Source organism: Ranitomeya imitator, chromosome 2 (assembly GCF_032444005.1).
Source record: "Ranitomeya imitator isolate aRanImi1 chromosome 2, aRanImi1.pri, whole genome shotgun sequence".
Taxonomy (NCBI): Eukaryota; Metazoa; Chordata; class Amphibia; order Anura; family Dendrobatidae; genus Ranitomeya; species Ranitomeya imitator.
The window spans coordinates 791,096,308-791,121,660 of record NC_091283.1 but is presented as its reverse complement, the minus strand read 5'-3'; the positions used below and the strand labels follow the sequence as shown (position 1 = coordinate 791,121,660).

The window sequence follows — 25,353 nt, the reverse complement described above, 5'->3', positions numbered from 1 at the left end:
TCAGGTTCCGTCTGAAGGATCCGAATGTGGTTGACTGTCAGATGTGTTGGGGCAAAGAATTCCAGAGGATGGGGGATATTCTGGAGAAGTCTTGGAGGTGGTTGGGTGAGGAGCGGAGGAGTGTAGAGCAGAGAAGGAGGTCTTGGGAGGACCGAAGATTGCGTGAGAGAAGATATCGGGAGATTAGTTCAGAGATATATGGAGGAGACAGGTTATGGATGGCTTTGTAGGTCAGTATTAGTAATTTGAACTGGATACGCAGAGGGAATGGGAGCCAGTGAAGAGATTTGCAGAGGGGGGAAGTGGAGGAATAGTGAGGAGAGAGATGAATTAGTCGGGCAGCAGAGTTAAGGATGGACTGGAGAGGTGCAAGGGTGTTGGCAGGGAGGCCACAGAAAAGGATGTTGCAGTAGTCAAGGTGGGAGATGATGAGGGCATGCACAAGCATTTTAGTAGATTGACAGTTGAGGAAAGGACGGATTCTGGAGATTCTATGGTGCTATACTAAAAGAAGAAAAAGGCTAAAATCACTCAACATTGTGCAATGGTTTTTTTCCTAGGCTAAAAACGATGGGGCCAGATGTTACTCTGTCTATTGAAAAATTATTGAAATAATTCAGCGACTTATTAAATCTGTGCAATTTTTGGGATTAGTTGTGTTATTTCTCAACTATGACAGCATGCTTTGGATATAAAGGTTTTTTTTTTCCCATAGGCTTCTCTAGACTTCAGAAATGGAAGAAAATGCATGTCAGTCCAAAATTATAATGAAAATCTATAGCTGTATTAGAAATTTAGCTATTAAAAAAATAATAAATCTACAAAACAAATATGATTATCGAAAAGTATAACTAAACGTGATGTCTGCAGGAATTACTAGGTTGTGTTCACACTCAGCGTTTTCGCAGCATTTCCTTTTGCAGCCAAAACCTACTCTTTTGGCAATGAAAACTTTGCATTCATAAGAACGGTTTCACACGTCTGTTTATTTCCGGTACCGGAAAAACGGATACCGGAGATATATCCAAGTCCGTACGTGTAATACTTGCGGGACACGTGTGGCAACCGTGTGCCGCATCAGTACCACATGGATGGCCGCCGGGGAAGAAGTGCTACAGTAAGCGCTGTTCCCCGGCCGGCAGGTGCTGAAGATGATCTCATCATTCTCTCCTACTCTGCCAGCGATCAGCATGAGCAGAGGAGAATGATGAGCATTATACGATTAAACGATGACCGCAGGTGGGGGCTTTGGGACTCTTACCCCCATCATCCGACACCTGCTGCCGTTAATAACAGTGTGGCTGATCAAGTTATTCCTCAGCTGCCACCTGCAACATAACAAAATAAATGAATGAAAAACCCAATGTGGGGATCCCCTCTATTTTCTTGAACCAACCAGGCAAAACTCACAGCTGGCGTCTGCAACCTTCCGCCGTCAGCTTCTGCAAGGTTGGTTATCAAGAATAGAGGGGTCCCCACGCTGTTTTTTAAAATTATTTAAATATTTTAAAATGGTGTGGCATCCCCCATTTTTGACAACCAGCCTTGCTAAAGCTCACAGCTGGGGGCTGCTATTCTCAGGCTGGTAAGGGGTCATTGACATAGGTCCCCAGTCTAAAATCAGCAGCCCACAGCTGCCCAGAAAAGGCGCATCTATTATATGCACCAATTCTGGCACTTTGCCCGGCTCTTCCCACTTGCACTGTAGCTGTGGAAAGTGAGGTTAATATTTGTGGGGTTGATGTCACCTTTGTATTGTCGAGTGACATCAAACCCACGGCTTAATAATGGAGAGGCGTCTATTAGACACCTATCCATTACTAATCCTACTAATCGGTATGTTTACTTAATCTATGTACTGTGTATTTTCACAGCGGTGTATCTGGGACAGATGGACTTTCAGGCACGGGATAAAACGTGGCTGACTAAATTGGACCAGGTTTTTTGTGATGATGCATCTCCAACTTTTAATCCTGACTCCAAGGGCACTAAAGATCTCATTGCTAGGCTTAGGGCTCTTTTGAACAGACGCACACGGTGGTGGTGTATATTTACATAATCCTATAGTTGTATGTTAAATAAAGACACAGCCAGAATAGAATCCTTTAATTGAAAAAAATTACACAGACTCCTTTATTAATCTCAATTAAATCATAATCAAACCTGTAACGTCTAATTCCACCGAAGCCCTCGATCTCCTGTAATAAAAATAAAATAAAAAAACAACAATATACCAGACCTGTCCATCGTTCTGTCCCACGCTGTAATCCATGTCTGGGGGCTAAATAGTTTTCAACCTGGACGATGCCAAGATGCGACTGTCCCGGCTGAAAACCACTGGTGAATGAGCTTCTGAGAGCGCAGCTTCATTCACCAGCGGTGACATCATCACTGGCTTTTTCCTACGATCCTGAGGTTACCGCAGTTAGGCCGGCGTCACACTAGCTTGTTTTATGGACGTAAGAGAGGTGCTGAAAATACGGATTGCATACGGTACAATGCTTCTCTATGCCCCAGCTCCTATCAGCCGTATTTTACTGATCCGTATTATACGGTCTTCTACGGCCGTAGAAAAACGCAGCATGCTGCGTTTGTCACCGTATTGCGCAAAAAATATGCCAATGAAAGTCTATGGGTGCCAGAAAAATACGGATTACACACGGACCAACAGTGTGACCTGCGAGAAATACGCAGCGGTGTTCTAGCGAAAAGTCGGCAATTCACTGCGGTGTACAGTAAAATCACACTGACAGGTTAGAATAGAATTGCTAAAATAAATGTCTACACATAGTATAGGGGTATATATATATATATATATATATATATATATATATATATATGTCAGTGAGACACATATATGTATATATATTAATATTTCATACAGCGCTAGATAGCTTAAAAGACGGTAATTCAATTGCCGACTTTTGCTATCTCCTTTCCCAAACCCGACATGATACGAGACATGGTTTACATACAGTAAACCATCTCATATCCCTTTTTTTTGCATATTCCACACTACTGTTAGTAGTGTGTTTGTACAAAATTTGGGCGCTCTATTAAATTAAAGGGTTAAATCGCGCAATTTTCTCCACCAGAATGGTAAAGCCAGTGACTGAGGGCAGATATTAATAGACTGGAGAGGGTCCATGGTTTTTGCTTCCCCCCTGGCTAAAAACATCTGCCCCCAGCCACCCCAGAAAAAACACATCTGTAAGACGCGCCTATTCTGGCACTTGGCCACTCTCTTCCCACTCCCCTGTAGCAGTGGGATATGGGGTAATGAAGGGTTAATGTCACCTCGCTATTGTAAGGTGACATTAAGACAGATTAATAATGGAGAGGCGTCAATTAGGACACCTATCCATTATTAATCCAATAGTATGAAATGGTTAAAAAACACACACACACATTATTACAAAGTATTTTAATGAAATAAATACACAGGTTTTTGTAATATTTTATTATACTGGTAATCCACCTGAAGACCCTCGTTCTGTAAAAAAGGTGAAATAAAAACAACAATATCCCATACCTTCCGTCGTTCTGTCACGTCCCACGATGTAAATCCATCTGAAGGGGTTAACTAATTTTACAAGCAGAAGCTCTGCTAATGCAGCTGTGCTCCTGCCTGTAAAACCCCAGGGAATGAATGGAATGTAGGTGAATGACCTGTAGTTACCTTCAGTTGCGGTGATGCGCCCTCTGCTGGATGTCCTCATATGAACTCGAGCCTGGGAACTTTTCAGAATATTTTCCCACTATTAATCTGGCTTAATGTCTCACTGATATATATACATATATATATATATATATATCAGTATATATGTTTTTATGATTTTTTGAGCACATGGATCCATTGTATGTCGGTTTTGCAAGCCTGCGAGAAAGTCTCGCAGTACGGATGCCATACGGAGGATGCCATGCGCAAAATACGCTGACAAACCCTGCCTACGGAGTACTTACGGATCACCTTTTTTAAAATTTTGTGGCGTATTACGGCCGCAAAATACGGACCGTATTTTTATACGCTGAGTGTGAGGCTGGCCTTACGCCCGGCCTCGACTTTTTAAAATGTGGATACGAAAAAGAAATTGAGGGTTTTTTTCTGATAAAATGATGTTTTTGCCTCAAATTTATCATTTTCACAATGGTAAATAGGAAAAAACAGCAAAGGCAAGGGAACAGCACTTACAAGTTTTTTCCAATAGAAAATGTAAAGCACTGCGGCTTCTTGCCACAGCATCAGGGAGTGCACAGTTTGGGCAGGCATGCAGTCTAGCCGAATTGTCAATCCAACAGGAGAGTAACGACCCCAGTCCAGCCTTGGATTAGACCCTTGTGAAGAATAAAGTCCATAATGAATTCTGCACAATTAGGCTATATTCACACTTAGCGGTTTTTACCACGGAACCGCCGCGATTTTGATGCTGCGGGTCCGCAGCAGTTTCCATAGCGTTTACAGTAACATGTAAACCCTATGGAAACCGCAAACCGCTGTGCACATGCTGCGGGAAAAACCGCGCGGGAACGCAGCGGTTTACAACCCGCAGCATGTCACTTCTTTGTGCAGAATCGCTGCGATTCTGCACCCATAGGAATACATTGAACCGCTTACTTCCCGCATGGGGCTGTGCCCACGTTGCGGGAAGTAAGCGGATAATGTGCGGGTGGTACCCGGGGTGGAGGAGAGGAGACTCTCCTCCAGGCCCTGGGAACCATATTTGGGGTTAAAAAATAAAAAATCTGGTTATACTCACCCTCTGATGTCCGGAGCTCCTGGGCGCTGCACGCGGCCGTCCGGTCAGAGTTGCTGTGCGACCAGGACCTGCGGTGACGTCGCGGTCACATGACCGTGACGTCACGAAGGGTCCTTCTCCCACAGCATCTTTGGAACCGGACCGCCGGGTGCAGCGCCCAGGAGATCCGGACATCAGAGGGTGAGTATAACCAATTTTTATTATTTTTAACATTACTATTGATGCTGCATATTGCTGCATATGCAGCATCAATAGTATAGGCGGAAACCCGCAGCGGAAACCGCGGAACAAACCGCGATAAATCTGCAGGGAGAACCGCAGTTGTTTTGCCCTGCAGATTTATCAAATCCGCTGCGGGAGAACCCGCAGGGACCCGACGCAAGGTGTGAACATAGCCTTACGGTGTAGAAAACATTTTTCAGCTACACTGAGATACAATTTGTTGATATCTATGTCACCGGCAACACATTGTGCTGTGGATTTTTCTCATTCAAATCTCCAGTAAGAGTGTACAGCTAACAGAACGTGTGAACGCACCACCACAGTTAGGGCGCAGGGAAAATAATTTGTGTAAGCAACGCTCATTTGAAGAAACAAATCAAGGACATTGTCGCTCTGCTCTTATGGAAAGACGCCGTACAAAGCCCATGTTACATGCGGTATCACAAACACCGCTTTCCAGCAGTTCTAAAAGCATTTCGTTTTCATGAGCGCACAACATTTTCAATCTGCAGCACAAAGGAAAGTACAATATTACAGAAGTCAATAAACTACAAACATAAGGACTGAATTTATTAATGACAGAAATGGCAGAACTATAGATTTTTAACCCATTATGGTCCAATATCATGATAACATCCAGGAACTTTGGTAACCAATGACTTTATGTAACTCTAGGAGCACATTATATGTTTAGAAACCAGGAATACATTAATAGTAGCTCTTCCTTTAGTACTTAATCTCTGGATGAACTGGTCACAGCCTGGATTTCTGTGGCACTGGTCCCAGCCATTTCTCACCTGCAGAAATCATAGAGAAGACATGAAGAGTGTTCACATGTCAGGTCGACGCATCACTTGGACGTCAAAACCAAAACCCTAAGGACTCATACTCACATGCGAGAAACTCGGATGAGTCTCGCACGTCAATACTCGGCACTGCACCCGGCACTCAGATCGTGCGTGCGGCCGCATAGCAATACATGCAGTGGCACGCTCCGATCTGAGTGCCGGGTATTCACGTGCGAGACTCATCTGAGTTTCTCGCATGTGAGTATGAGCCCTAAAGCCACCGATTCATCAAGACTGCTAATTTTCTCATGGCTGGGGGTGGGGTGGGGGTGGCATGGTGGAGTCAGATGCTCCTGATTCCTGAAGATGTACATGCCTTTTCATGAATCCGGAGCATCTGACAAACACCATGCCAGAAATGACTTGAGTAAGGGTACCGTCACACAGTGCAATTTCGATCGCTACGACGGTACGATTCGTGACGTTCCAGCGATATCGTTACGATATCGCTGTGTCTGACACGAAGCAGCGATCAGGGATCCTGCTGAGAATCGTACGTCGTAGCAGATCGTTTGGAACTTTCTTTCGTCGCTGGATCTCCCGCTGTCATCGCTAGATCGGTGTGTGTGACACCGATCTAGCGATGCGTTCGCTTGTAACCAGGGTAAACATCGGGTTACTAAGCGCAGGGCCGCACTTAGTAACCCGATGTTTACCCTGGTTACCAGCGTAAATGTAAAAAAAAACAAACAGTACATACTTACATTCCGGTGTCCGTCAGGTCCCTTGCCGTCTGCTCCCGCACTCACTGACTGCCGGCCGTAAAGTGAAAGCAGAGCACAGTCAGTGAGTGCGGGAAGCAGACGGCAAGGGACAGACACCGGAATGTAAGTATGTACTGTTTGTTTTTTTTACGCTAGTAACCAGGGTAAACATCGGGTTACTAAGCGCGGTCCTGCGCTTAGTAACCCGATGTTTACCCTGGTTACCCAGGGACCTCGGCATCGTTGGTCGCTGGAGAGCTGTCTGTGTGACAGCTCTCCAGCGACCACACTACGACTTACCAACGATCACGGCCAGGTCGTATCGCTGGTCGTGATCGTTGGTAAATCGTATAGTGTGACAGTACCCTAAGATTTTTGGTGTAAGGAATGTCACAGCTTATCATGAATTAGATTAGTCGCGGCGTCCAGCCCTGCCATTACACCTAAGCTCTACCTGGCTAGGTTCGGCATAGCTGGGAGAAACTAGAGTGAACTCAGAGTTGCTCCTAACACTACACTTGCTAATTACACATATTACAGCCAGCACGATGATCCTGAATAGAATGAATTATACACATACATATATACACACACACATATATACATAATGTTTCTTATTAGTAAAAATGTTTTTCAGGTGTGGATTTGCACACTTTTTTTTATTGAAATGCATGTATTTTGTGCTATACATTTTTGGAGTTGGGTGTCATAAAAAATTTTGAAACGCTTGCTTGCTATGTGTTGACACCGACTACTGCTGACTGCAAAATGAGTTAACTAAGTACTAGACAGTGAGCTTGTTCTGACAGGAAGCGTGTAACTCTTAGGCTATGTGCACACGATGCGGATTTTGCTGCGGATCCGCAGCAGTTTCTCATGAGTTTACAGTAGAATGTAAACTTATGGGAAACCAAAAACGCTGTGCCCATGCTGCGGAAAAAGCTGCGTGGAAATGCAGCGGATTATTTTCCGCAGCATGTCAATTCTTTGTGCGGAATCCGCAGCGGTTTTGCATCTGCTCCAATAGAAAAATGCAGATGGAAAACCGCAGCAGAATCCGCATTAAAAACCGCGATAAATCCGCAGTAAAAACCGCAGCGGTTTTGCACTGCGGATTTATCAAATCCACTGAGTAAAAATCCGCAGCGGATTTTTCTACGTGTGAACATAGCCTCAGGCTGCCGTGACACTATCAGTATTTGGTCAGTATTTTACATCAGTATTTCTCAGCCAAAACCAGGAGTGGGTGATAAATGCAGAAGTGGTGCATAGGTTTCTGTTATACTTTTCCTCTATTTGTTCCACTCCTGGTTTTGGCTACAAATACTGATGTAAAATACTGACCAAATACTGCTAGTGTGACGGCAGCCTTATTTGTTTTTTTATGGAGATCCTCTCAGCTGATTTATGATCCCCAGCAACTTCAGCGCTCCTTAAAGGGACTGTCACCTGAATTTGGAGGGAACAATTTTCAGCCATAGGGGCGGGGTTTTCGGATTGCCTTGTGCAGGCATGTACTACGGAGGACAGAGAATGAACTTCAATCCAATATTGCAGCCAGCATGCAGCCAGCGGGTAAGGAAAGGGTGAATCAAACACCCGAAAACCCCGCCCCTATGGCTGAAGATTGTTCCCTCCAAATTCAGGTGACAGAGTCCCTTTAAGGCCTCATTCAGACATTTGATTTTCATGTATAAGTCCTATTTGTGTTTTTCACACATAGCACTTGTACCTGTGAAAGTTTATGGGGGCCATTTACACATCTGATTTTTTTTTTTCCTTGGACAGAGTAGTCCGCGGAAAATATTGGAGAAATGTCCGATTGTGATCCAAGGGACGGATGAACATCGGCAATGCAAGTCAATGGGTCCATGAAAAAAAGAAAAATCAGATGATATCGGGGTCCCATTTTCTTGGACTGTCAGAATGGAGAAGGTGGAGACTTTTTTTTTAAATTTTATCCATGTATGGGAAAATTGGATGACCCTCATACCACATTCTGATCAGAATAATCTCGTATGTAAAAAAATTGGATGTCTGAATGAGACCTAAATGTGGTTTATAATCATATTACATCGGCAGAGTTCAGCAAGTAGAGCAGGTGTGGGGAACCTCAGGCCCCTGGGCCATTTACGGCCCTCGATGACCTTTTATCAGGCCCCCGAGCAGATTCTCAGGGATCACATTCTTGGGAAAGGAGGTGTATTTTGATTACAACCAGCTCAGTAATTTCTTCTTGCTCTGTTCACACACACATGCAGTGTTCACTACTGAACACTGAAGGGCATGCAATGAAAGATTACATCCTGAAACCAGTGCCAGAGTCAGGATGCACTTTGTGGGCGGAGTTTGTACGGCACCCAAAGGATGGTATAAATATCCAAATAGCCCTTGGCAGAAAAAAAGATTCCCCACTCCTGAATTAGAGACTGGAGTTACAAACTCCCCATCAGAATGAACTCACTGTCTGATTTTAGCCAACTCATTTTGCAGCCAGCAATGAGCAGGGAAACCAAAGAGCTTGTAAAAACCAAATGGTGCAAACATATTTAATGAAAATCAATTGCAAATATTATTTCTAATTAAAATTACATGCTTTTAGTTTAAAAAAAGAAAATTTCCCCGACTGTGTCCATATCCTTTGTGTTTACTTTCATTATACATTTTGTAAAAAGCTGTTTTTCAAGAATGGAACAGACTCGTCTCTGGATCTGGACCCAAGATGCTGGTGACAAGTAACAACATACAGTATAAATGTACAGAATCTATTAGTCTATTCTCAGATTAACTGCAGCATACAAAGTAAGAATCAAGAAATGTAAGCCCCTATTCATCAAGGCTGGTCTTGATGAGGGATTATGGTGGAGTCAGATGCTGCTGATCCATGAAGCAGTGCGCGCCTCTTCTTAAATCCGAAGTGGCTGACGACTGGCGAGCGCCACACCAGAAACCTTACTCCAGTCCATTTTGGTGGAGCTGGGTGGAACTGGTGTGAAAACTCAAAAAGTGACAGAATTTTTGGTAAAATTGCTTTGATCTATTGTGGCCTTAATCTTTGGCCTAAATACTGACCCAACAGATGTGCTAGAAGCTCAAACCGGTCAGATCCAAAAAATAACTCCGGCTTTCCATCTATATGAGCCACTATGGAGGGCATTCCGAAAACCTGCACAGCAATACAAAATAAAGACAGTAAATCAATGAGAAGCAATAGTAAATCAATAGCTAGTAAATCTGATTGAAGTGCACCCATGGTCTGTTTGCAGAGGCCGACCTAGATAAAGCCACTGATGATAAGCTGCTTGTTTGTTGATCGGCGGACGTTTCGAAGCCTCTTTATACAAGCAGACCCCACTTAAGATACACATTGAATGGTCTGCAATATAAAAAGAGGAAAAAAAAGGTATATAATGCTCATTATTACCCCATATTCCAAGGCTTTATCTGTTGTTTCCTTGAGCTTGTTCTTTATTTCGGGTGTTGTGATTGTCGTCAGTAATTTTTTCGCCAGGTCTTCAGACATCCCAGCTTTCTTAGCAGCCTAAAGAAAGTTAGGAAAAAAATGGTCTATGAAAAATAACCTACAAGGTAGTCATAAGGGAACTCATAATTGACCCATAAAGAGACTAGGTGTTTGCTTTGAAGGTGTAAAACATGTCACCCGGTAAGGCCTCTTTCACACTTCCGTCTTCCAAATCTGCACAGGATCTGTCAAGACGTTGAAATGACAAATCCTGTGCAGATTGTGGAAAACGTGTGCACTGGGCCCGTCTTTCTGACGGACCCGTCGAGGCTGTGTGCACCTGTTGTGTATGCGTCTTCGCAGCGGTTTTCCGCTGTGAAAACGCATACACAACACAAACCAGGTTAAAAAAAATTTAAAATTGCAATATTCTCACCTACCGAGATCCCGCACAGCTTCACCGTGGCTCCCGGCAGCCAGGGTACCTAGTAATACATTGCGTAATCTCGCAAGAAGACCGTGAAATCTCGCAAGAAGACAGCGACTTCTCACGAGATTTCGCAATGTACTACTATGAACCCTAGCTGCCGGGAGCATCGCTGCGCGGGAGTCCGGTAGGTGAGGATATTGCGATTTTTTTATTATTTTTCACATTATATCTTGTTACTATTGATGCTGCGTAGGCAGCATCAATAGTAAAAAGAGAAAGAGAGCGAGCGAGAATTTCCCTGATGGGAAATTCTTCCATGCATGCTCTCTTTGAAAAGATGGGACCCGTCGCTGGATTCCTGCTTTTCACAGGCAGCGTCGCTGACCGATTTTCCGACGTGCAGAAAAAACGTTCCTCTGAACGTTTTCTCTGCCCAACGGACCCTTTTTTTATGCAGGATCCAGTGAAAGACGGATGAAACGGACGGCCATCCGTCACAATCTGTCGCTAATACAAGCCTATGGGAAAATGCAGGATCCTGCATTCTCAAAAAACGACGGATTGTGACGGGAGCTGAAAGACGGAAGTGTGAAAGAGGCCTAAGGTCCTAGAAAAAAAAATGATAGCATACAGGAATCTGGTCCATTTTACAGACAAGAGCAATGCATACAATAGAAGGCAGCCATTGAATCCTGGCCTAAATAGCTTTTTTGCTTTACTTTGAACTCGCGTTAAGCCAAAAGGAATGGTAAGGAGGACACATCTGAATTTCCGTATTATGGCATCTGATAGTATAGTACCATCATGAAAGCTGGCAGTCGCACGCTGCGGTAAAACATCGATAATAAAGCCTTTTCTGACCTGCACTATACTCTCCGGAGTTGTAATGTCTTTATCCTGTAAGAAAGAAACCAGACTGAAGAAACAATGTATAGGATGCCATCATAACACATACAGCTCTGGCAAAAATTAAGAGACCACCACATCAAATCCCTCTCATGGGCAGCCCATGGGGTTCCAGACCTGAACCCCATTGAAAACCTCTGGAATGTAATCAAGAGGATGATGGATAGTCACAAGCCATCAAACAAAGAAGAACTGCTTATATTTTTGAGCCAGAAGCAGAATGAAAGACTGGCCTAAAGCATGCCAAGACTCATGAAAGCTGTGATTAAAAATCATGGTTATTCCACAAAATATTGATTTCTGAACTCTTCCTGAGTTAAAACATTAGTATTGTTGTTTCTAAAGGATTATGAACTTGTTTTCTTTGCATTATTTGAGGTCTGAAAGCACTGTTTTTTTTTGTTTTTTTTTAATTTTGACCATTTCTCCTTTTCAGAAAAAAAATACAAAATTTATTGTTTGGAAATTCAGAGACATGTTGTCAGAAGTTTATAGGATAAAAGAACAATTTACATTTTACTCAAAAATATACCTATAAAGAGAAAAATCAGACAAACTGAACATTTTGCAGTGCTCTTAATTTTTGCCAGAGCTGTATAATACCACATGCTGTGCAGGAAACAAAAAATGCAATCACGGATTGAAAATAGATTATTCTATTTTCAATGCATTCAATATGGTTAAAGATTTTGAAAAAAAAACTTTGTTTTTTTACCAGGCAGAACAGCATAATGTACAACAATATTTTGCTTCTACAAAAAAAAAAGAAAAAAAAAGTTTCCTGACCATACAGCTGATAATCGATAAGTTGATGTTATCTGATTAAAGACCATGAAATGTTAATGGAAACATTCCTGTTCCTTTCCTTTTGTAAGAAAAACGATATGAAATAAAAAGTATCATAAACGGAGCATAAAAGTAAAGTAAACAGTGACCAATGGACAGAATACTCTTACACATAATGTAATACAGACCTCAGACCAGATCCGCAGCCACAACTGCCGGGAGACCTCCTCAAGGAACTCTGGATGCGACATCTGAACAGCTGCCAGAAACCGCATGGCTGAAAGGCTCCCTGCAAAAACAGACAAATATTTCAAAGAGCTGAACTGTGCAAGAAAGGAAAGGGCAGTCTATGAAATGGAACGTAGAAGCCAAATGTTGTAAAAGCTTAATACTGAAAGGTAGGAAGGGACAGAGCAGATTATGCCAGCGTCTGAAGCAGCAGACATATGTGTTAGGTGAAGGAGTTACACAGATTTTACAGCAACAAAATAATAGGAATTGTGTACTAAATTATTTAGGAAGTTGCTTAATTTTGTATTTAACCCCTTAATCCCATATGACGTACTATCCCGTCGAGGTGCCCTGGGACTTAATTCCCAGTGACGGGATAGTACGTCATATGCGATCGGCCGCGCTCACGGGGGGAGCGCGGCCGATCGCGGCCGGGTGTAAGCTGACTATCGCAGCTGACATCCGGCACTATGTGCCAGGAGCGGTCACGGACCGCCCCCGGCACATTAACCCCCGGCACACCGCGATCAAACATGATCGCGATGTGCCGGCGGTACAGGGAAGCATCGCGCAGGGAGGGGGCTCCCTGCGTGCTTCCCTGAGACGATCGGTACACGGTGATGTACTCACCGTGTACCGAGCGTCTTCTCCCTGCAGTCCCCGGATCCAAAATGGCCGCGGGGGCTGCATCCGGGTCCTGTAGGGAGCACTTCCGGGTCGCCTGCAGGCACTTGGTAACGCTGCAGCGATGAATGAGATCGCCGATCTTACAGAGTGCTGTGCAAACTGTAAGATCGGCGATCTGTGATGTCCCCCCCTGGGACAAAGTAAAAAAGTTTTTAAAAAAATTTCCACATGTGTAAAAAAAAATAAAAAAAAAATTACTAAATAAATAAAAAATAAAAAAAATATTATTCCCATAAATACATTTCTTTATCTAAAAAAAAAAAAAACAAAACAATAAATGTACACATATTTAGTATCGCCGCGTCCATAATGACCCGACCTATAAAACTGTCCCACTAGTTAACCCCTTCAGTGAACACCGTAAGAAAAAAAAAAAAAACGAGCCAAAAAACAACGCTTTATCATCGTACCGCCAAACAAAAAGTGGAATAACACGCGATCAAAAAGACGGATATAAATAACCATGGTACAGCTGAAAACGTCATCTTGTCCCGCAAAAAACGAGCCGCCACAAAGCATAATAAGCAAAAAAATAAAAAAGTTATAGTCCTAAGAATAAAGCGATGCCAAAATAATTATTTTTTCTATAAAATAGCTTTTATCGTATAAAAGCGCCAAAACATAAAAAAATGATATAAATGAGGTATCGCTGTAATCGTACTGACCCGACGAATAAAACTGCTTCATCCACTTTACCAAACGCGGAACGGTATAAACGCCTCCCCCAAAAGAAATTCATGAATAGCTGGTTTTTGGTCATTCTGCCTCACAAAAATCGGAATAAAAAGTGATCAAAAACTGTCACGTGTCCAAATATGTTACCAATAAAAACGTCAACTCGTCCCGCAAAAAACAAGACCTCACATGACTCTGTGGACCAAAATATGGAAAAATTATAGGTCTCAAAATGTGGAGACGCAAAAACTTTTTTGCTATAAAAAAAGCGTATTTTAGTGTGTAACGGCTGCCAATCATAAAAATCTGATATAAAAAATGCTATAAAAGTAAATCAAACCCCCCTTCATCACCCCCTTAGTTAGGGAAAAATAATAAAATTAAAAAAATGTATTTATTTCCATTTTTTCATCAGGGCTAGGGCTAGGGTTAGGGCTAGGGTTGGGGCTAGGGTTGGGGCTAGGGTTAGGGTTGGGGCTAGGGTTGGGGTTGGGGCTAGGGTTAGGGCTAGGGTTGGGGCTAGGGTTGGGGCTAGGGTTGGGGCTAGGGTTGGGGCTAGGGTTGGGGCTAGGGTTAGGGCTGGAGCTAGGGTTGGGGTTAGGGTTGGAGCTAAAGTTAGGGTTAGGGTTGGGGCTAAAGTTAGGGTTAGGGTTGGGGCTAAAGTTAGGGTTAGGGTTGGGGCTAAAGTTAGGGTTAGGGTTTGGATTATATTTACGGTTGGGATTAGGGTTGGGATTAGAATTAGGGGTGTGTCAGGGTTAGGGGTGTGATTAGGGTTACCGTTGGGATTAGGGTTAGGGGTGTGTTAGGGTTTCAGGTAGAATTGGGGAGTTTCCACTGTTCAGGCACATCAGGGGCTCTCCAAACGCGACATGGCGTCCGATCTCAATTCCAGCCAATTCTGCGTTGAAAAAGTAAAACAGTGCTCCTTCCCTTCCGAGCTCTCCGGTGCGCCCAAACAAGGGTTTACCCCAACATATGGGGTATCAGCGTACTCAGGACAAATTGGACAACAACTTTTGGGGTCCAAGTTCTCTTGTTATCCTTGGGAAAATAAAAATGTGGGGGGCTAATAATCATTTTTGTGGGAAAAATAAGATTTTTTTTATTTTTGCGGCTCTGCGTTGTAAAATGCAGTGAAACACTTGGGGGTTCAAAGTTCTCACAACACATCTATATAGGTTCATTGGGAGGTCTAGTTTCCAATATGGGGTCACTTGTGGGGGGTTTGTACTGTTTGGGTACATCAGGGGCTCTGCAAATGCAACGTGACGCCTGCAGACCAATCCATCTAAGTCTGTATTCCAAATGGCGCTCCTTCCCTTCCGAGCTCTGCCATGCGCCCAAACAGTGCTTCACCCCCACATATGGGGTATCAGCGTACTCAGGACAAATTGGACAACAACTTTTGGGGTCCAATTTATCCTGTTACCCTTGTGAAAATACAAAACTGGGGACTAAAAAATCATTTTTGTGAAAAAAAAAAGAATTTTTATTTTCACGGCTTTGCGTTATAAACTGTAGTGAAACACTTGGGGGCTCAAAGCTCTCAAAACACATCTAGATAAGTTCCTTAGGGGGTCTACTTTCCAAAATGGTGTCACTTGTGGGGGGTTTCAATGTTTAGGCACATCAGGGGCTCTCCAAACGCAACATGGCGTCCCATCTCAATTCCAGTCAATTTTGCATTGAAAAGTCAAATGGCGCTCCTTCCCTTCCGAGCTCTGCCATGCGCCCAAACAATGGTTTACACCCACATATGGGGTATCAGCGTACTCAGGACAAATTGCACAACAACTTTTGTGGTCTAATTTCTTCTCTTACCCTTGGGAAAATAAAAAATTGGGGGCAAAAACATCATTTTTGTGAAAAAATATGATTTTTTATTTTTACGGCTCTGCATTATAAACTTCTATGAAGCACTTGGTGGGTCAAAGTGCTCACCACACATCTAGATAAGTTCCTTAAGGGGTCTACTTTCCAAAATGGTGTCACTTGTGGGGGGTTTCATTGTTTAGGCACATCAGGGGCTCTCCAAACGCAACATGGCGTCCCATCTCAATTCCAGTCAATTTTGCATTGAAAAGTCAAATGGCGCTCCTTTCCTTCCGAGCTCTGCCATGCGCCCAAACAGTGGTTTATCCCCACATATGGGGTATCAGCGTACTCAGGACAAATTGCACAACAACTTTTGTGGTCTAATTTCTTCTCTTACCCTTGGGAAAATAAAAAATTGGGGGCAAAAAGATCATTTTTGTGAAAAAATATGATTTTTTATTTTTACGGCTCTGCATTATAAACTTCTATGAAGCACTTGGTGGGTCAAAGTGCTCACCACACATCTAGATAAGTTCCTTAAGGGGTCTACTTTCCAAAATGGTGTCACTTGTGGGGGGTTTCAATGTTTAGGCACATCAGGGGCTCTCCAAACGCAACATGGCGTCCCATCTCAATTCCAGTCAATTTTGCATTGAAAAGTCAAATGGCGCTCCTTTCCTTCCGAGCTCTGCCATGCGCCCAAACAGTGGTTTATCCCCACATATGGGGTATCAACGTACTCAGGACAAATTGTACAACAACTTTTGGTATCCATTTTCTCATGTTACCCTTGGTAAAATAAAACAAATTGGAGCTGAAATCAATTTTGTGTGAAAAAAAGTTAAATGTTTATTTTTATTTAAACATTCCAAAAATTCCTGTAAAACACCTGAAGAGTTAATAAACTTCTTGAATGTGGTTTTGAGCACCTTGAGGGGTGTAGTTTTTAGAATGGTGTCACACTTGGGTATTTTCTATCATATAGACCCCTCAAAATGACTTCAAATGAGATGTGGTCCCTAAAAAAAAAATGGTGTTGCAAAAATGAGAAATTGCTGGTCAACTTTTAACCCTTATAACTCCCTAACAAAAAAAAATTTTGGTTCCAAAATTGTGCTGATGTAAAGTAGACATGTGGGAAATTTTACTTATTAAGTATTTTGCATGACATATCTCTGTGATTTAAGGGTATAAAAATTCAAATTTGGAAAATTGCGAAATTTTCAAAATTTTCGCCAAATTTCCGTTTTTTTCACAAATAAACGCAAGTTATATCGAATAAATTTTATCACTAACATGAAGTACAATATGTCACGAGAAAACAATGTCAGAATCGCCAAGATCCGTTGAAGCGTTCCAGAGTTATAACCTCATAAAGGGACAGTGGTCAGAATTGTAAAAATTGGCCCGGTCATTAACGTGCAAACCACCCTCGGGGCTTAAGGGGTTAAGAAAGGAAGAGGACTAGAACTCTAGTGCCACCTATTAGAAGTAGCAATCCTAACAGTCAATGTCGACTCTTTAACGAGCCTTGTCACATGACTTCGGATAATAGCCAAACCAGAATCTCAATTTGCAGACACTGTGTTTCGGGGTACTGCTCCTTGTCAGTGCACTGACAAGGAGCAGTACCCCGAAACACAGTGTCTGCAAATTGAGATTCTGGTTTGGCTATTATCCGAAGTCATGTGACAAGGCTCGTTAAAGAGTCGACATTGACTGTAAGGGTATGTGTCCACGTTTAGAATTGCATCAGGATTTGGTCAGGATTTTATGCAGGTAATATCCTGACCAAATCTGCACCTGAGGTCACTGGCAGGTCACCTGCGCTGTCCTTGCGTTTTTTCTGCAATGTAAGGACATGTTGCGTTCTTAAAAGACGCGCCGCATGTGCGTTTTCACGGGTCTACCGCATGCGTCTTTTAATGCATAGTGGAGACGGGATTTCATGAAATCCCCTCCACTATGCTTTAACATCTGAACGCTGCGTTTGTGATGCTGCGGCTCAACGCGTCAAAAACGCAGCGTTTCCGGAACGTGGAAAAATACCCTTAGGATTGCTACTTCCAATAGGTGGCACTAGAGTTCTAGTCCTCTTCCTCTCTGAAGAGACATTTTGCATATTTCCCAGAGGAGCATTGCAGCTTTAGGTCTCCTCACCTCGACATGCTTATCATGTCACTCTCCGCAAGGAGAAATGATACTTCTTGGATCCCGTATTTAAGAAACAAATGAACAATTAAAAAAAACACAATATAGTATAAAAGATATTCATAGGCTTTAAACGGGTATTCTCAATATTACAAAATACATAGCATATGTGACAATTTACTGATTATTGAGGGTTAAACAGCTAGAACCTGACCGATCAAGAGATCTGCAGAATATCGGACCTCTAGTGCATGCTCTATTCATTGTCTAAGAGACTGTGGGAGATAGTTTGGTAAAATGGTTAAGTTTTTCAGGTAGTCTCACAGGCCATGAGCACACAATTAGTATTTAGTGATTTTTTTACCTCAGTATTTACAAGCCAAAACCAGGAGTGGGTGAAAAATGCAGAGTGGTGACTTCCAATTTGCTGTTCTTCTTTAATTAGGTTTCGGTGCACAAGGATATACAGTGGATCTTCTCCTCGCTGTCTGTGATTCCCCGGCCCCTCCACTTGCCTCTTGTCTATGAATAACTGCTCACTGCTGAAACTACAAGCAGAAGAGGTCGGTCATTCAATGTCCGGAGGCAGTCGGAGGGACGGGGGAATCACAAACAGGGAGGAGAAGACCCAGTGTACAGTCCAGACCCTGTGTACCAAAATCTAATTAGCAGAAAATGTCAAATGGTGATTAACTTCTTCAGGCCCAAACCAGTTTTCACCTACCTGACTAGGCCAAATTTTACAACTCTGGTAAGAACTCTGGAAGGCTTCAATATATCCCACTGATTCTGAGAAAGTTTTTTCATGACATATTGCACTTTATGTTACTGGTAAAGTTAGGCTAATTTTTGCATTTATTTGTGAAACCATAGGAATTTTGGTGAAAAATGTTGAAATTTCTGCAACTTTCAATTTTTATATCCTTAAACCATTTTTTCATGCCGTACAAAATAATAAATAACATTTCCCACGTGTCTACTTTACATCGGCATCATTTTTGAACTGTAATTTGTTTTGTTAGGAAGTTAGAAGGGTTAAAGCTTATCAGCAAATTTTCATTATTTTTCCAACAAAATTTACAAAACTTTTTATTTTTTTAGGGACCGCATGTTTCAAGTCACATTGACTATCCTATGTGACAGAAAATACCCAAAACTGACACCATTTTAAAAACTGTACTCCTCAAAGTTCATTAACCCTTTAGGCAGTCGATAGGAATTAAAGCAATGTGCAAGGAAAAAAATGAACATATACATTTTTCCCACCCAAATGTTCAATGTTGAATTAACCCTAAATTTTGCATTTTTACAAGGGTAACATGAAAAAAATGTAAAACTTTATCTAAAAGGTTGGTGAGCACCTTGAACCCATAGGTGCTTCACATAAATTTATAACCTTGAACCATGAAAATTAAAAAATACATTTTTTTCCCACAAAAATGTTGCTTTAGCCCCCACATTTTTCATTTTCAAAAGGGTAACATGAGAAAATGGACCGTAGGAGGGAAGAGAAGGCGCACCAGTTGACTTTTGGAGCATAAAATTGGCTGGAATAAATAGTTGATGTCAAGTAACATTTGCAGAGCCCCTGATGTGCCTAAATAATGCAAACCCCCCAAAAGTGATCCAATTTTGCAAAATACACAATACATTTATCTAGAGGTGTGCTAAGCACCTTGATTCCACAAGTGATTCACAAAATGTATTAAAGTTGAGCTGTGAAAATAAAAAAAATCACATTGTTCCAACTAAAATGTTGCTTCAGCATCAAATTGTTCATTTTTACAAGGGTAACAGGAAAAAATGGACAGTACAATTTGTTGTGTAATTTCTCCTGAGTTTGCCAATATCCTATATGTGGTCAAAAACTACTTTTCAGGCACAGTGAAAATCTCAGAAGGAAAGGAGCGCCATAATGCAGTACAGATTTGGCTGGAATGGGTTGAGGGTGCCAAGCCACAATGCCAGAGCCCCTGAGGTGTCAGCACAGCAGAAATCCCCATAAATGACCCCATTTTACAACTTATACTCTTCAATTAATTAATCTAGAAGTGCAATGAGCATAGTGACACCTCAGGTCACAACATTTTATACTATTGGGCGGTGTAGAAAAATAATTACATTTTTACCAGTAAAATGCTGTTTTAGCAACAAGTTTTTATTTTTCAAAGAGGGAAACAAAAGAAAATTAACCACTTAATTTGTTATGCAATTTCTCTGGAGTTCGCCAATAATTCATACGTTGTCAGAAACTACATTTTAGGCGCACTGCAAAGCTCAGAAGAAGTGCTATATTGAAATGCAGATTTTGCTGGAATGGAATGTCACATTGGCAGAGCCCCTGAGGTGCCAAAACAGTAGAACCCTCTAAGTGACCCCATTTTACAAACTGCACCCCTCCGTAAATACATGTAGTGGTGCAGTGAGAATATTGACATCACAAGTGTGTCACAGAATTTTATGCCTTTAGGTGGTAAATAACTAATAATTACATTTTTATCGCTAAAAAACAGTTTTAAAACCCACATTTTTAATTTTCACAAGGAAAAATGGGTGAAAAAAGGTCCCAAAATTAGTTACACAATTTCTCTTAAACGTGGCAATACTCCATAAGGCCATGTTCACACAGTGCGTTTTTTACCGCGGAACCGCGGCGGTTTTGCCGTTGCGGTTCCGCAGCTGTTTTCCATGCAGGGTACAGTACACTGTACCCTATGGAAAACAGGACACACTGTGCACATGGTCCGGAAATTGTAAAAAAAAAGCCGCGCTGAATAGCTCCCGGAAAAAAGAAGGAGCATGTCAATTCTTTTTCCTGAACCGCAGCGGTTCTGCACCCATAGACCTCCATTGTGAGGTCAAAATCGCAGTAAAACCCGCAGATCAAAAATATATCTGCGGGTTTTACTGCGATTTGATGTGCAGAACCGCTGCAGCAGGAAGTGCGGGGGAGCAGGCGGAAGTGCGTGGGCGGAGTGTGGCTGCCCCCCGTGCTCCGATCCCGCCCCCCGTGCTCCGATGCCCCCCCCCCCGTGCTCTGATGCCCCCCCCCAGTGCTCCGATGCCCCCCCCGTGCCCTAATCTCCCCCCCTTATACTTACCCGGCGTCCCGGTGTCCGTCCGGCCGTCTTCTCCCTGGGCGCCGCCATCTTGCAAAATGGCGGGCGCATGCGCAGTGCGCCCGCCGAATCTGCCGGCCGGCAGATTCGCTCCAAAGTGCATTTTGATCACTGAGATATAACCTATCTCAGTGATCAAAATAAAAAAATAGTAAATGACACCCCCCCCCCTTTGTCACCCCCATAGGTAGGGACAATAAAAAAATTAAGAATTTTTTTTTTTTTTTTCACTAAGGTTAGAATAGGGTTAGGGTTAGGGGTAGGGTTAGGGGTAGGGTTAGGGGTAGGGTTAGGGGTAGGGGTAGGGTTAGGGGTAGGGTTAGGGTTAGGGGTAGGGTTAGGGGTAGGGTTAGGGTTAGGGGTAGGGTTAGGGGTAGGGGTAGGGTTAGGGTTAGGGTTAGGGGTAGGGTTAGGGGTAGGGTTAGGGGTAGGGTTAGGGGTAGGGTTAGGGGTAGGGTTAGGGGTAGGGGTAGGGTTAGGGTTAGGGGTAGGGGTAGGGTTAGGGTATTTTCAGCCATTTTAGCCCTAAAAAGCTTCCTAGGAAACACACAGTAAAAAAAGGATAAAAAAACGCATCAAAAAACGCATCAAAAACGCATCAAAAAAGGACAAAAAAAGGACCTGCGTTTTCTGCCAAGAGCTGCAGTTTTTTAAAAAAACTGTCCTGAAAAAAAAAGGATGGAAATCCTGAACGTGTGAACATACCCTTAGGCTGTACAGTACTGTTTGGCAACAAGGTAATGCTTGGGATGGAAGGAACGCTATGTGTCTTTTGCGGCACAGATTTTTCTGGAATAGTTTATGCACTCCATTTGCAGAGCCCCTGATGTGCCTAAACAGTGGAAACACCATTTTTGGGGAGCGGTTTGATGAAAAAGCATAGATTTTTGCTACATTTTTTATGGTGTTCACTGAAGCGGTTAACTAATGCGACAATTTTATAGATCAGGTAGTTCAGGATGCGGCAATAGTAAATATGTAAACTCTTTGTTTTTACATAATTATTGGTATATTTTTACATTCTTTATTTTGGGATTTTTAAAAAATATTTTTAAAATTTTTTTTTTTTTTTAACATTTTATTCACTTTTTTACATAGTCCCTCTAAGGCTGGTTTCACATTGGCGTTTTTTCAGGTGCGTTTTTGCGGTAAAAAACGCAAAAAACGCATGGTGAAAAAACGCATGTAAACGCTGCGTTTTTTTGACGCATGCGTTTTTGCATGTGGTGAAAAAAACGCGGCGTTCTGACGCGTTTACATGCGCTTTTACATGCGTTTGCATTTTTTAAATGCATGCTGAGAAATGTGTGACAGCTGCCAATCATCAAAATAAAGTAAAAAACCCACTATAAACAGAAATAGTTAGGGTTAGGGTTAGGGGTAGGGGTAGGGTTAGGGGTAGGGATCATAACCCTAACCCTAACCCTAAAGGGATCCTACCCCTAACCCTACCCCTAACCCTAACCCTAAGGGATCCTAACCCTAACCCTAACCCTACCCCTAACCCTAACCCTACCCCTAACCCTAAGGGATCCTAACCCTAACCCTACCCCTAACCCTAACCATAAAGGAAATAGGGTTAGGTGTTATGTTTGCTAATGACAGGTGTTATGAAGGCAATCCAGAAACACAGTGTGCTTAGCGATCAGAGCGCACACAGTGATCTGACAAATACCCAAAAATACAAGAACGAGCTCTGAGACGTGGAAACTCTGTAGACTGCACACCTGATCCTATCCTAAACACAACTAAAAGCAGCTGTGGATTGCGCCTAACAACTACCTAGGCAACTCGGCACAGCCTAAGAAACTAGCTAGCCTGAAGATAGAAAAATAGGCCTGACTTGCCCCAGAGAAATTCCCCAAAGGAAAAGGCAGCCCCCCACATATAATGACTGTGAGTAAGATGAAAAGACAAAACGTAGGGATGAAATAGATTCAGCAAAGTGGGGCCCGATATTCTAGGACAGAGCGAGGACAGTAAAGCGAACTTTGCAGTCTACAAAAAACCCTAAAGCAAAACCACGCAAAGGGGGCAAAAAAAAACCACCGTGCCGAACTAACGGCACGGCGGTACACCCTTTGCGTCTCAGAGCTTCCAGCAAAACAAAAGACAAGCTGGACAGAAAAAAAGCAACAAAAAAGCAAAAAGCACTTAGCTATACAGAGCAGCAGGTCACAGGAACAATCAGGAGAAGCTCAGATCCAACACTGAAACATTGACAAGGAGCAAGGATAGCAGCATCAGGCGGAGTTAAGTAATGAAGCAGTTAACGAGCTCACCAGAACACCTGAGGGAGGAAGCTCAGAAGCTGCAGTACCACTTGTGACCACAGGAGTGAATTCAGCCACAGAATTCACAACAGTTAGGGTTAGGATCCCTTAGAGTTAGGGGTAGGGTTAGGGTTAGGGTTAGGATCCCTTAGGGTTAGGGGTAGGGTTAGGGGTAGGGTTAGGGGTAGGGTTAGGGGTAGGATCCCTTAGGGTTAGGGGTAGGGTTAGGGGTAGGATTAGGGTTAGGGTTAGGTTCCCTTTATCACCTTTATGTTGGGGGGTGGCATATCAGTGTGTTTTCTGGTTTTTTAATAAAAAAAGCATGCGTTTTTTACCGCAAAAAACGCATGCACCAAAAGACGCATGCGTCCCCATTGACTCCAATGTATTTTTTGACCCCAAAAAAACGCATGAAAACGCATGCGTTTTTTTTTGGTCCAAAAAACGCTTCTAAAAATACTACAAGTAGCATTTCAGAAAATGAACGCATGCAGTAAAAAAACGCATGCGTCAAAAAACGCGACCAAACGCGTACACAAAAAAACGCATGCGTTTTCAATGTTAAATATAGGGAAAAAAAACGCATGCTTTTTTTTAAAAAAAAACGCTGCAGACAAAAACGCAAGTGTGAAACCACCCTAAGAGACTTTAAATTCTATTACACTAAACACCGGCATAAAGAATTGCATAGCGTTATACCTGTTCGTTTACACTGACAGAAGCCTCTTAGACCGTGAGCGGGCACAGTTTAACAGGCCCCCATAGCTGACAGATCAGAATGTAGTCATGTGACCTCCTGCTGTAATGGCAACCATCAGGCCTCCAAGATGACTTCACGATTGGGGAGATCGGTTGGAGAGGGAGCCCCCTCCCTCGCCCAGCCTTTAGAAATAGCCAGGTATCATATATCACTTAAGCTCCCGGCGGGAATCGCACACAGCTTCTATGCCCGCACGATCGATAGGGATCAGGGCCATGCATACCAGGACAGGGATGAGGGGGCCATGCATACCAGGATGGGGATGAGGAGCCATGCAAACCAGGATGTTGATGAGGGGGCCAAGTATGCCTGGATTGGGCACATATACAGTGCCTTGCGAAAGTATTCAGCCCCTGGGAACTTTTCAACCTTTTCCCACATATCATGCTTCAAACATAAAGATACCAAATCTAAATTTTTGGTGAAAAATCAAGAACAAGTGGAATACAATTGTGAAGTTGAACGAAATTTATTGGTTATTTAAAATTTTTGTGGAAATTCAAAAACTAAAAAGTGGGGCGTGCAATATTATTCGCCCCCTTTAACTTAATACTTTGTTGCGCCACCTTTTGCTGCAATTACAGCTGCAAGTCGCTTGGGGTATGCCTCTATCAGTTTTGTACATTGAAATTCTTGCCCATTCTTCCTTGGCAAACAGCTCAAGCTCAGTGAGGTTTGATGGAGATCGTTTGTGAACAGCAGTTTTCAGCTCTTTCCACAGATTCTCGATTGGATTGAGGTCTGGACTCTGACTTGGCCATTCTAACACCTGGATACATTTATTTGTGAACCATTCCATTGTAGATTTTGCTTTATGTTTGGGATCATTGTCTTGTTGGAAGACAAATCTCCGTCCCAGTCTCAGGTCTTTTGCAGACTCCAACAGGTTTTCTTCAAGAATGGTCCTGTATTTGGCTCCATCCATCTTCCCATCAATTTTAGCCATCTTCCCCTGCTGAAGAAAAGCAGGCCCAAACCATGATGCTGTCACCACCATGTTTGACGGTGGGGATGGTGTGTTCAGGGTGATGAGCTGTGTTGCCTTTACGCCAAACATATCGTTAGGCATTGTTGCCAAAATGTTCGATTTTGGTTTCATCTGACCAGAGCACCTTCTTCCACATGTTTGGTGTGTCTCCCAGGTGGCTTGTTGCAAACTTTAAACAACACTTTTTATGGATATCTTTGAGAAATGACTTTCTTCTTGCCACTCTTCCATAAAGGCCAGATTTGTGCAGTGTATGACTGACTGTTGTCCTATTGACAGACTGTCCCACCTTAGCTGTAGATCTCTGCAGTTCATCCACAGTGATCATGGGCCTCTTGGCTGCATCTCTGATCAGTCTTCTCCTTGTTTGAGATGGAAGTTTAGAGGGACGGCCGGGTCTTGGTAGATTTGCAGTGGTATGATACTCCTTCCATTTCAATATGATCGCTTGCACAGTGCTCCTTGGGATGTTTAAAGTTTTGGAAATCATTTTGTATCCAAATACAGCTTTAAACATCTCCACAACAGTATCACG

At 42.8% G+C, this 25,353-nt stretch overlaps 1 protein-coding gene across 1 annotated transcript in view; it reads right to left on the bottom strand.

The window, feature by feature from the left end:
* Positions 1–5,528: 5,528 nt before the first annotated feature.
* Positions 5,529–25,353, bottom strand: part of LOC138665799 (glutathione S-transferase kappa 1-like) — a 35,336-nt gene continuing 15,511 nt past the window's right edge. Inside the window, exons 4-8 of the mRNA XM_069753641.1 lie at positions 12,305–12,405; positions 11,286–11,321; positions 9,956–10,072; positions 9,604–9,697; positions 5,529–5,776 (exon numbers count right to left, since the gene is read on the bottom strand). Of these exons, the coding sequence (XP_069609742.1) occupies positions 5,733–5,776; positions 9,604–9,697; positions 9,956–10,072; positions 11,286–11,321; positions 12,305–12,405 (392 nt within the window). The 3' untranslated portion in view covers positions 5,529–5,732. The remainder of the gene's footprint in view (positions 5,777–9,603; positions 9,698–9,955; positions 10,073–11,285; positions 11,322–12,304; positions 12,406–25,353) is intronic.